Source organism: Festucalex cinctus, chromosome 11 (genome assembly GCF_051991245.1).
Source record: "Festucalex cinctus isolate MCC-2025b chromosome 11, RoL_Fcin_1.0, whole genome shotgun sequence".
NCBI lineage: Eukaryota > Metazoa > Chordata > Actinopteri > Syngnathiformes > Syngnathidae > Festucalex > Festucalex cinctus.
This window is the reverse complement of record NC_135421.1, coordinates 12,442,337-12,455,360: the sequence shown is the minus strand read 5'-3', so window position 1 is coordinate 12,455,360 and position 13,024 is coordinate 12,442,337. Positions and strand designations below refer to the sequence as shown.

The 13,024-nt window shown below is 35.4% G+C and overlaps 1 protein-coding gene across 3 annotated transcripts in view; it reads left to right on the top strand.

Annotated features, from left to right (window-relative positions):
* tbc1d4 (TBC1 domain family, member 4) overlaps window positions 1-13,024 on the top strand; it is a 49,589-nt gene that overhangs the window by 12,179 nt on the left and 24,386 nt on the right. For all 3 annotated transcript variants that reach the window (XM_077536758.1, XM_077536755.1, XM_077536753.1), the window contains exons 4-11: window positions 689-933; window positions 2,220-2,309; window positions 4,847-4,951; window positions 5,032-5,164; window positions 5,327-5,418; window positions 5,514-5,624; window positions 6,961-7,077; window positions 8,772-8,831. In XM_077536758.1, coding sequence (XP_077392884.1) covers window positions 689-933; window positions 2,220-2,309; window positions 4,847-4,951; window positions 5,032-5,164; window positions 5,327-5,418; window positions 5,514-5,624; window positions 6,961-7,077; window positions 8,772-8,831 — 953 coding nt within the window. The remainder of the gene's footprint in view (window positions 1-688; window positions 934-2,219; window positions 2,310-4,846; window positions 4,952-5,031; window positions 5,165-5,326; window positions 5,419-5,513; window positions 5,625-6,960; window positions 7,078-8,771; window positions 8,832-13,024) is intronic.

Here is a 13,024-nt window from a genome sequence, read left to right as displayed (position 1 = left end):
CATGGGCAAGCGGGATTGCTAAACTACAATAACACTCGGTCATAATTTGGCACATTTTAAATGACCTATGTTGTTGTATTGTCGTTTACTTTGGTGGCCCGCCCAAGCATTAACATGATGTGGGAAACACTGGAACAGATTTTTGGGTTCACGGGAGCAAGGTGTAGGGTTTCACTGTAGTTAAGTACAGCGTTAATGTTCAAATTGTGCCTGTTACAGGGGCTTAAATTTTTTTTAATTTTTTTTTAATGAAATAAATTCTTTATTTTCATGCACAGTTCAGTTTTATTTAACTCTAAAAAGCAATACATTTGCATTTAATCTTTAAGAAATGTTTTTAAAGATTTATTTGGATTTAAAGATACCATTTTTATTCAACTTTGTGTATAATAAATTTCAATTGAAAAATTACTTAAGTGAGTTTATTTTTTCACAATTTATATGTAGTGTTATTAGTTTAAATATTTGCATTGTAGTGGCCTTCAATAATATTAATACTCTTTAGGAAATAAACCTCTACATTGTTTTTGACGAACATTTTGGCCTGCTACACGACTGTGAATTAATATTGCTCATTATTGCGGCACTTGGAGTGCTACGTATTTTTCGTAGGTGGTACTTGGTGTCACAAGTTTGATAACCACTGAACTTGCTGATGAAAATGCTGTTTTGACTGAATACGTTGCAGGGCCCGCCGTGTCCGCCAGCGGCAGTCAGAGCAGCCTGAGAGGAGCGTTTCCAGAGTGCATTTTGGAAGATTCGGGCTTTCAGGAGCCGCAAGAGTTCCGTACGCGTTGCAGCAGCCTGGCGGGAAGTCTGCAGAGGAAAGCCGGAGAAGGCGTTGGGATGGACCCTGCACGACGCAGACACGCTAGCGCGCCCAATCACGTTCAGCCGTCTGATTCGGACAAAAACAGAACCATGCTTTTTCAGGTAGACCTGTGATAAGTTGGTTTAAACCTTGAATATACATAGCATAGATTCTAGCTGCATGTAGACACTGAGCGAACTGATGTAACACAGAACTGTTGATTAGTATGCACTCTAAAGCGTTGCAGGATGAATTGTATTTGAAAGAGTCCTTTTCACACACCACAGCAGTGTAAACACAGGTGTCGGAAAAGCTTAGTGTGTTACACTTAAACCTACCCATAGACCTAGACTTAATATGTGTTCGGAACCTAATTAATAAGATAAAAATAGAATAAAAGAAACATAAGAAAGCATCATAGTGGACTCTCTCTCTCTCTCTCTCTCTCTCTCTCTCTCTCTCTCTCTCCATGTTGCTCTCTTGTCTCTCTCTCACTCTCGTCTCTATTCTAATATGAATAAAGTTAAATACAGTATATATTCTTTGTATAATAACAAAACACTTAATTTATATTGTATATGTGTCTGTGTGTATTTTGCACTGTAAACATCTTTTTTTGCATTTATTACATTGAATATATTATAACGGAAAATTTCAAATTATCTTTAATTGTTGAGGAAGCACAACACGAGGATATATTACACAGTGGAAATTGCACATTATGATTTGCGTATTACCAGTAAATAACTTTACATTTTCATATTAGAAATATAATATTGCACTTAATATTGTTCACATTAATATTTTAAAATGAAAAATACTTAAAAGGGCAACAGTACATTTTTTTCTTTCTTTTTTTTCCTCATCAAAAAAAAATCTCTTCATGCTTAAGACTGGACAGTGACAATTTTTTGAGTCCAGATACAGTAGCACACTTTGGATTTCGTCAGAACAGAAGTGGTGCTGTCTTAATGGTGTACACTAAATATACCCAGCACTGTCCTGCAAATCACTTTGATGTTCACTTGCCAGGGAGTAGTAATGCACTGCCTGGTTGTGTTGCAACTCCTCAGTGCTGCTGTGAAAATAGGCAGTTACTGACTCCTATGTTTTTTTTCTCTCTCTCTTTTTCTCGCTTTTTTTTTTTTTTTTTTAAATACAAAAAGCAATGTGAGCCAGCTGCTGTCCCTCACACCACAATTCCACACAAGTCTAATTATAGCCAGCCGCTCAATATGTGACACTGCAACACACTGACATTGATTTTCAGCATGTGCTCCTGCAGTCTACTAGTATTTTTGGCCCTCACTAATGCTGTTTGGTTGTTTTTAATGGCGTGAGCCGTGAGTCAGCCTGACTGAACATGTTTATTTTTTTGTTTTGTTTTTTGTTTTGTTTTTTTAAACAGGTTGGACGTTTTGAAATAAACCTCATAAGTCCAGACAGCAAAACAGTGGTGCTGGAAAAAAACTTCAAAGACATTTCATCTTGCTGTCAGGTTGGTTTGCTTTCTGTACCAAATATTTTTTTTATTTTTTTTATGCTAATAAGTTGTTTTTTTTTATTTATATATTTGTTAATATAAATCAATGTAGTAGTTGCCCAAAGAGATATTCATGAGTTCAGGGAGTTCTACTAGTTTCACTTTCAGCACACCAATGGTCTTCTAAATTTTCCTAATAATTGCTGTATTGGAACCCTATTGATGTCAATATTGCATAACATTTCACCATATCTCGCACAAGGTATGGAAATATAACTATAACTTTAGTAAGTTTGTGTCCTAGGCATACAAAAATTAAATAGGCTTCATATTGGAAAACTTTACTTTTAAATCAAAATTCCAACAACACTGAAATATATTCTAACACGCAAATGACTTTTAATTGCTTGTGAATGGTAACCTTCACCAAAAAAACAAACAAGCAAAACAAAACAGAACAAGTAAACATATACTTAAATCTACAGTAAGTTTACCATTGAACCTAGTTAGTTTTTAGGCATCGTGTTAAAATTTGAGATCATTTGATTGAGAATTTACTGTTATTAGACTACAAAGTTTATTGGTAGTAAATTTATTTTTAGGAATAACCTGCATACACTTCTCTGCAAAAGCAGTGGAACAATAAGGTCAATTCCTTTATTATTATTATTAGTATTATTATTATTATTATTAGTTGTAGTAGTAGTAGTAGTAATTAATAATTTTTTTTTTTTTTTTTTTATTTGCTATAGAATGAAAAATGCAAGTTGGTATCAAAACTCAACTGAACTTTTATTTGTATATAATAATAATAATAATAACAATGATAATAATAATAATAATAATAATAATAATAATAATAATAATAATAATAATAATTATTATTATTATAATTATTATTATTTTATTATTTTTATTTTATTTTATGATTTTATTATTTTATTATTAAATGAATTAATCATTGATTATAATGAGGAAATAATGGAACTCTACACTGACGGCTGATCAGTATGAGGGCGTGCATGACGTCACTGCGATGGCTGCAAGCAAACAAACAACTGCAGTTTTGCAACAAGAAAAGATGAATATTAGACAGATCAAAATTTCAGCTTTTGCTTAAAGGTATTTAAGTCTGTATGTAATTTTATCTATACACAAGGATTGAAACAAGTTGTAGATGTGGTTATTGCCTGTCTAGACTAGTACATTTGTACATCTCAGTCGTGTGTGTAAACATACGGAGAGCTGTCCAATGGGTGAAGAACAATTAATCGTGAAGCTGGGGGAAGATGGAAAATTATTCAGTTGTTGTTGCATAAACATTGGCCTTAGACCAGGGGTGTCAAACTCATGTTAGCTCATGGGCCGCATGAAGGAAAATATATTATCAAGTGGGCCGCATCGATAAAATAACGGTATATAATTTAAAAACAATTATTTATACGCAGATTTGTAGACTAGCCCTAAATTACGGAGCTCAACTGTAATCATGTTATTCCGAAAAATAACACCAATGCAAATGGAATGCGACAACATTGCAGGTATACGTTCTGGACGTGTTAAATCGATCTGTTTTGCATATATTGTTCCCAGAATGCATTGCATGGCACAGTTAATGATGTTATAAGGACGTTAATCCTTGTCATATCTATTTGTGTTACCAGCACTTGAATTTGTGTCGTATTTAACCCGTCTATGTCGGTCTATAATTTAAATAATAATAATAATAATAATTAAACAAACCGTAACTTTAAGTTGTCTGTAAAATAATGACATCCAGGACGATTCCCCTGTACAAGTTGCATTGCTCATCTGAGGACTGCTTGTGAAATTACAAATTTTATATATTTTGATTGTGGCCGGAGATTAATTAGTCCAACATTACAATATATATTTTTTTTTCCTTCTTTTTAACTAAAATCATCTTGCGGGCCGGATTAAACCCCTTTGTGGGCCCGAACCGGCCCGCGGGCCGTATGTTTGACACCCCTGCCTTCGACAATACAACTGGAATGGACTATTCTGGAGAAGAAATAAAAATGGTGCGGAAAGTAACAGATGGGTTGATCAAAATTTTGAGAGTTAAAAACAAAAAATACTAAAACAACTGTTGACGACATCAGCTGCAACCTCAGACAGCAGGAGGGAACTTCATAAACAAAAGTTCAGATGTCTATTGAGCTATTAAGATATTAGATATTAAGTCTTATGCTTTTGTTACAAATAATGCTGTATTCGAAGTTGATCTCTTTTCTTATATTCATCTTTTCTACAGCAAAAATAAAGACATATGAACAGTTAAGCCACTGTTGAAATGCATTATAATAGGGGAGTGCATATGGTATTGATTACAGATATGCAGGGCCCTCATGATGGGCCTAAATAGAAGTTATATGTCGCAAATTGATTTCTGACCTCGTTACTCTTGAAACCCGACCTAAGGACGTTGAATGGTTTTCAATGCAAAGACATTTTGTTCTCAATCTTGCGTTTTCAACATTTTGACTGATAGGCTGCACTTCCAAAAATCTCATCAATCTGCTTATTCACAGGCTATCAAGCAAACGGACCATTTTGGATTCATCTGTCGCGACCATTCAGAATCCGGTCCCAATCAGTACGTGTGCTTCGTTTTCCAGTGCGCCAGCGAGTCGCTGGTGAGTACAGTCATTTAGCAAAAAGCCCCAACGACACTTTTTGATGATTAAAAATCTTCCATATTGAATTATTTGCAAAGGTGGATGAGGTGATGCTGACCCTGAAGCAGGCCTTCAGCACAGCTGCCTCCTTACAGAGCAATAAGACGTTAGTGCAGTTATGTGAGGCCTGTCCCATGCATGACCTGCACAAGCTCTGCGAACGCATAGAAGGTAGAGTAAGAAGCTGTTTTCCTGTTGTGTAGTTGTATTCAGTACAAGTGAAAATGAGGACACAGCTAAAGTAAATTTCTATTTTCTCAAATAGTCAAGTTGATCAATTTTATACTGTATATACCCCCGCCACCCCCCACCTTTTTTTTTTTTTTTTTCCAGGCCTCTACCCACCCAGAGCAAAGCTGGCCATCCAAAAATATCTCTCCCAATTGCCTGACAATGAGCAAGTGGAGATATTTGAGCGAGTTCAGGTCAGGCTGACATCTTCTCAGTGTACGTTAATAGGTTTGGCTGAGTGCGTTATTCTAATGGCTGCACGTCATGTGTCAATGGGTTGAATCTACAGAGACTGAAGCCCAGTTCAGACCAAGAGGAGAATGAGCTGGTCATTCTGCATCTACGGCAGCTGTGTGAAAACAAGCAGAAGACCCACCTTCACATTGGAGAGGCCCCTCAGGTAGCTGCATTTTCATCGTCAAGTAACAGGAATTTGAATGGAGATGAAACATTATGGAATTTCATAATTTCATGGTTTCAAATGATCACAATTAGTACTTTTACGTATAAGTTACAACAAAATAAAAAATGTCCAGTATTTGTTATTGACAGTTGCACAAGTCACAATAATAGGTACATTTGCACTTTCAAACAAGAACAAAGGCAATAATGCTCAAAATATCACAAAAAATGGTTTAATTATCAATAAAGTACAAAAATATGAGGGGGAAAAAAGGAAAAAATATTGTGGGGGGGAAAATGCAATATTATTTAAGTAAGGAATACACAAGTATTATTACTGACCCACATATTTAAAAAAAAAAAAAAAAAAAGACGCAGTATGACAATTTAAAAAAAAAAATCCCTAAAAACACATTTGTCTAAAAATACACAAATAGGATATTTTTGGAGGGGGAAAAAATATTATTAAACAAGAGGAAAATTAGCAAAAAACAAATGTAAAAAGTTAGTTATTAGAATAGAAATATTAGAAAATAGTATTTAAAAAATTGATTAATAATACACAAATTCTAAAAAAATAAAAAAAAAAAAAAAAAGAATTGTGCATTTGAAAAATACACAAAAAATGTGACAATGTATTAGAAAATTTTCAAATAAAATAAAATTAAAAAATTTAAATACAAATTCTGGTTATAAAACATTACGCGAAATATGCAAAAATGTTCTTAAAGGGATACTTTACTTATTTAGCCATTTTTGGCAGTCAAACATGAATATTTTGCCTATAATAAATTTGATATTTTCATTATTTTTCATGTGCAATTAGTACCTTTAAAAACACATTTTGCAACTTGTCGACTGAAAATGACATCACAAGGGCTCAGGTAACCAATCACAGCTCAGCTTGTGAATGTCACATGATGTCATTGATCACGTGATGTCATTTTCAATCGACAGCAAGTGTTGCAAAATGTGTTTTTAAAGGTACTAATTGTCCGTGAAAATAATGAAAGTTTTTCAAATTAATTATAGACAAAATATTAACTTTTTATTGCTATAATGGGCTAATTAAGTGAAGTATCCCTTTAATAAATAAAAAGTAGTCAAAGAATACGGACGTTTGAACGGTAAGAAATATTAAAGTACAACATAAGACAGAAAATAGATAAATATGCTTACAATGGATTTTTTCCAATGTTTTTATTTAAAAAGTGGTTATTTTTTTACATTTGTGTATCAGTTAACATTACTTAAAGCTGTCCAGTTAATTTGTTTATATTCAGATTCATTAGCAACATGGAATTGCTTATTTCCCTCCCGTTCCTTGTTGGCAGAACGCAAGCAACTCTGCAGGGGACGGCGCGGCCACGGGCAGCCGCTTCAAACTGGACGTCCTGAAGAACAGGGCTCGCTCATCCCTCACCAGCTCTCTGGAGAACATCCTGGCCCGGGTACGTCCTCTTGCCTGCACGCCTTGCTGCGTCGTCCTGCTCCCCGGGGATTTAGAGTGACCCATATCTGTTTGCAAAGTAATACCTCAGTCGCCACATCCGCGCTGATCTGAAATCTGAAAACTCCTTTGCCATCTGTTATTTTGCCTGAGAGGTGAAAGCAAGGGATGAGGCAACCTGCTTGCCTGTAGGGCATGAAAGTGAAAAGAACACTAAAACTCATGCTCATTATATAATAATCAGTTTTTGTTCATTCATTTCAACCGGTTCAACAGATTCAACCGGGCCTCTCAACTGTGAGGCAGATGTGCTAATCACCAGCTCCACTATTCCACCTTGGTATATCATGTTTTGCATGAATTTAGTAGGGGTGTGAATTGCCTAGTGCCTGGCGAATTGATTCGTATCACGATTCATAGGTCACGATTCGATTCGATACCGATTACAGGGCTCGGCAGTGCGAGCATTTCACTCGCAAATGCAGGTAACTTTCAAGTGCGTGCTAGTGAACAAAAATGCCGCTCGCGCGGCGCGAGTGCATTAATGCTCCCTCTGCACTATGTTTACACTACGTTTACAACGTACATTCGAAAGTCGCTGTGTCCTCCTCTGGCTCTCCCGTACTAGCAACGAGAGCGCGCCGCAGTGCGCCGACTCAATCCAATAGTATATGAGTGAAACATGAGCCGCTGCAATGTGAATGGCTGGTTACTTCCTGATCGGCACAGCATAGACATATGTAATATGGCGCTTTTCCACCGGACCGGTTCCACACGGAAGCGGCATTTGTTTGTTATTTTATTTTCTATTTTTACGACGACCTAAAGAGGGTAATGGTTAGAGGCCATTGTTCAAATTAACAGCACAAAAGGAAAACGAAGTCTGGTTATTTGGAATGTCGTTAACTCGCTGTCTAGCTGGTGAAATCTAGAAGCTTCAGAGCGAGGACAGCCGAGGAGCAGGTGAAGGAAAAAAAGTTTTAATGAGCTAAACAAAATAATGTTGACATGAGTTAAGTTATACAAAATTATTGACTTGTTTTGATAGCCACTGCAGTTGCAGGCAAACTTTGTGTTCCAATCAAATATTTTGCAAATATATCGAGTTGCGTAGGCCTAAGGTTATACTGCACCTCCATAAAAAATGGTGCAACCAAATCCTGTGCTGTGTGAGCGACTAAAAATGTTCCTCGCACCAGTGCTAGTAGCGGAAAAGTTAGTGTAGAGCCCTGATGATTAATTCCAATGCGAATTTATAAGTCGATTGTTGCGATTATTTTTTTTTGTTCTCAAATTTAGAAAATACTATTCGGTAAACTTGTACATGTACATTGTAAGATTTGTATGAAAATGTATTATTTATTCATCTGAGCCACTGTATTTAACAAACAGCATTGAGATAAAATATTAAGGCTTAATGTTCCATTAATATGAAATACTTCCATGCTTAAGGTGTAAATCGTAACCCAAAGTAACACGTTTTGTTTAAAAATTGATTCGGCTGCCTGTTGAATCGATTCGGGAATTGCGAGCTGTAGTATCGCGATATATTGATGAATTGATTTTTTTTTAACACCCCTAGAATTTAGTACGGCCTTCTGTGTGACTAAAATAACCATAATTTGGTGCTGATAATAATTTAGGATTTTATTGATATGAAATATGTCATTAATTTTCACTATTTACCATCTCCAGGGAGCCAGCCGGATGCGAGGCCGTTTGGGAAGCATGGGAAGCATGAGCAGCTTTGACAAAGTAAGTATCCTTTCAGAGGGACCACAAAATTCCCTGAGGAAGGATTCCGGGAACTGTCACCCATCCCACCCCCCACTTGTGATAAACGACACAGATGTCGACGGTGGCGGTCTTGCGGTCACGTTGGGCCGTTGTACCGCTCCACGTTCACGTGGTAGAGAGGAGCCAGGGAGACGTTTGTACTCTGGTGTCACTGTTGTGCAGAATGTTGAATGAGAGTACGATGCAGTCCCTCTGACTACTTGAGAGACGTATAGCTTGAAATATAAAATGCACACAAGCATGGCGTTGGCTTCACACAATGTTGACTTGGCTTTCTCCTTCTTGGGTTAATCCACAATCGTAATCTTAGCCACATACACACACACATTTTCAAGTCATATTGCAAAATGTCAGTTTTCTGCTAACTTTCCATGTTTTCGGATCATTTTCCATGATTTTAGGACAAAATACTACCAAATGTTTGTTGATACTGGGCTTATCCAGTGCAACACGTTGTTTGATACACTTTTCAGGTTGCTTACAAATTACAAATGCAATTGACAAGTTATTCATAGATTTATGTTGCACTGACGATTGTTTTTTTCCCCCCATACATTCATTATGATTGAATTATTGGTTTTGCCAGTATCAGGGTAGAAAATTGGCAAAAACATTGGTCATTGTTCTCTGAAGTAAAAACTGTTTTTTGGCTTATTTTGATTAACCACAATAAATAATCAGTCTGCTTTCATAAAGGAGTACAAAAATCAGAATATTTACTATTGTTGTTCCGATACCGATATTGGTATCGGCAGAGATGCCGATACTGCATTAAAACAGTGGTATCGGTATCGGTGACTACTCACAAGTAACATGCCGATACCATTAATTCCAACGCTAATATAGGATTTTGGATGCAGCGTCTTGTGTCTTGCTTGTGCACGACATTCACTGATATGTGACATGTTCACTGCATGCCGATCTAAGATATCCTATTGGCCCTTGAATGCTCTGAACCAATGGCAGGACAGCTTTTTCATGTTGAGGAAAAAAAACCTTAAGTATCGGTATGGTATCGGTATCGGCCGATACCGCAAAGCTGGGTATCGGTATCGGTATCGGGAGCCAAAAAACGGTATCGGAACAACACTAATATTTACTGTTGAGATGCTTAAATCAGATTATTTGTACAATTTTAAGGTAGTTCAAAATGATTGTCAGTTAATTTTAATAATTCATTAGTTGTTGATTAATTGATTAATTTTGACACATATAGGTAATAAGAGATGTTTTTTCATGATATTCATTAAAGAGGAGGTCAACCTCCAAAAAAAAAAAATTCTCGACAAAAATATGTTCTATGTTCCACTAGTCTAAATGCGGTATTCTGGTTAATATTGCGTTAGTGGAATATGAGTTAAGTAGCAAAATCTAGCAGTTTTTATCAATAACAGAACACACCTATTTTGCTACTTGTTGTCCAGTGAAAATGACATCATTGTTGCTCAGGTCTCGGATAAAAACTAATCACAGCTCAACTTCAGAAAACAGGTGAGCTTTGGTTGGTCATTGTCTGAGCACTTTGATGGCAAAATGGCCGCCTCCTGATTTGTTAAAAACTGCTGGATTTTGCTGCTGAACTCATATTCACCTAACGCAATATTAACCAGAATACAATATTTAGACTAGTGAGGCTGCATAGAACATATTATTGTCAAAAAATATTTAAGGTTGACTTCGAGTTTGAAGTTTTGAAGTTTATTGAACATATGCATATATACTATATAATTATATAAACACATAAACAAATAAAGAAAGTTAAAAGTAAAAATAAAAGAAACATCCAATAAATATCGATTTATATGTTCAAGGGAGTAGGAAGAATTTGAAAACTGATCCAGTCCTACCCCTTATTCTTCATATCCTATCACTTATTTACAATAAATTACATTTTAATAAAAGAAAATATATAATCCTACTCATATAACGTATAAAAAAAATAAAATTAAAATAAAAAAAAATACACAATAGTAACACACATATATACAAATTTCATTACACTCATATTGATACATCAAAGAAAAATAAGTAAATAAATAAATCATTTCTACAATCTTCTTACCTCATATCTGATTTAAATAATAATATTGAACTTTACTTTTAAACATTTTTTTAAATTCAACAAGTGAATTACATCTTTTCAGGTCAGTTCCCAAGTTATTCCACAAATTAACTCCTTTAACGGAGACACACCTTTGCTTAATATTTGTTCTTGTTTTGTTTTTTTTGTACACACTTGTACCCCTTATCTCATAAGGACAGTGTCTAATTTCAAACAACTTTTGAGTACTGTGGCAGAGTAGATTATTGTATACTTTGTACATTATTTGTGCTATTTTTTTTCATTGTATTTAATTTAATAAATAGTGGATGTGTTGATTCTGTATATTTTGATCGATTAATAATCCTTATGGCTCTTTTTTGCAATTTAAAAACGGCGTCGGTATTTGTTTTATATGTATTTCCACACAATAGGTCAAATATGGTAATAATAATGTATTATATAATGTATATAGTGAATTCATGTTCAGGACCTCCTTGGTTTTATAGAGTATCCCTATGATTTTTGACATTTTCCTTTTAACATTTTCTATGTGTGGTTTCCAACATAATTTATCATCAATAACTACTCCAAGGAATTTATTTTCATACACCCTTTCTATTTCAATTAAATTCACCATAATTTCAACTTGATGAGTGATTGGTCTAGTACCGAAAACTATGAACTTGGTTTTATTTAAATTTAATGATAATTTATTCATATCAAACCAATTTTTTATTGTATTTAATTCATACTCCACAGTAGTCAGAAGCTGCTTCAAGTTGTCTCCAGAACAGTAGAAAGTTGTATCATCCGCAAACAAGACACTCTTGAGTATTTTCGAGACACAACAGATATCATTCATATACAATATAAATAATTTAGGGCCCAGCACAGACCCCTGAGGAACTCCATGAGTAATCTTCAATTGTTTTGAATTTGTATTATTAAACTGCACATACTGATATCTATCATCCAAATAACTTTTTATCCATTTATATACTTCCTCTTTAAGGGCAGCATGCGGGCTGTTGGCTAGCTTGTATGCCTTCCAGTCAAGAGATCATACTTATTAGTTTCATTGAAGATTCTAAATTGTCCGTTGGTGTGAATGTAAATGTAAATGCTTGTTTGTTTTTATTTGCCCTATATTTGGCTAGCGACCATTCCAGGATATACTCCGCCTCTCGCCCAAAGTCGGATGGGATGGGATAGGTTCCTGCTCATCTGCTACCCTCATTAAGACAAGCACTATAAAAAATAGATGAATGGATTTTTATTGAAGACAAACTGAGCTTTTGCGTGAAACTAGCGTAGCAGCAGGACATCTTGTATGAGTCTATAATTTCATGAAATGAATTCATTGGAACACAAACAGAATTTTCTGTTTCACCGCTCATGCCATTTTGAAAATCAAATCAAAATCCTGCTAAATTGTTTCAACAACCAACTCAATCTGAGTAGGATATGAATAGTGTAGATACTAACTGAATGTATTTTTGTGAATGCAGTTTTGATATATGTTTAATACATTTGCAGTGATATTACACAACCTGCCGTAAAGAGAGCATCTAGCATCATAAACTACTTTAATGGAGACTCTTTCAGTTTCAGGGCATGCTTTGAGTTTTATCCTTTTAAAAATTCACGTTTTTATACCCAAATTTGAGTAATCAAGAAGAACATTCAACCACTAAAACCAAATTTTTTACACGTTACAATTTTTACTCCCCACTTTTTTTTTTTGTAAATGGTACATTTGAACAGCAGTACTTTGTGATGGCATCAGGATGCCAGTCAGGAACTCCCAAGTCAGGATTTCCACTTCTGCTGAGTCGGGCATGTGTTGACTTCCTCTTATTTTTATTTTTTACCCCCATTAGAGGAAAGAGCAGTGCGCACACTTGCTGACCTGTCAGTCACAATCAAGTACACATTGAGCTAAAACTTAATATTTGGTAGTACACGTATGTGGCTGCTTGAGTCAAACCTGTCAGCGCCACGTGGTTGGGCGAGGGTTGTACCAATAAAGTCACATGACATTGCTCATTAGAATACAATGGTTGAGGGAGTTGCACCAGCAGAAGTGTACAAGTGACGTCCACGAGTG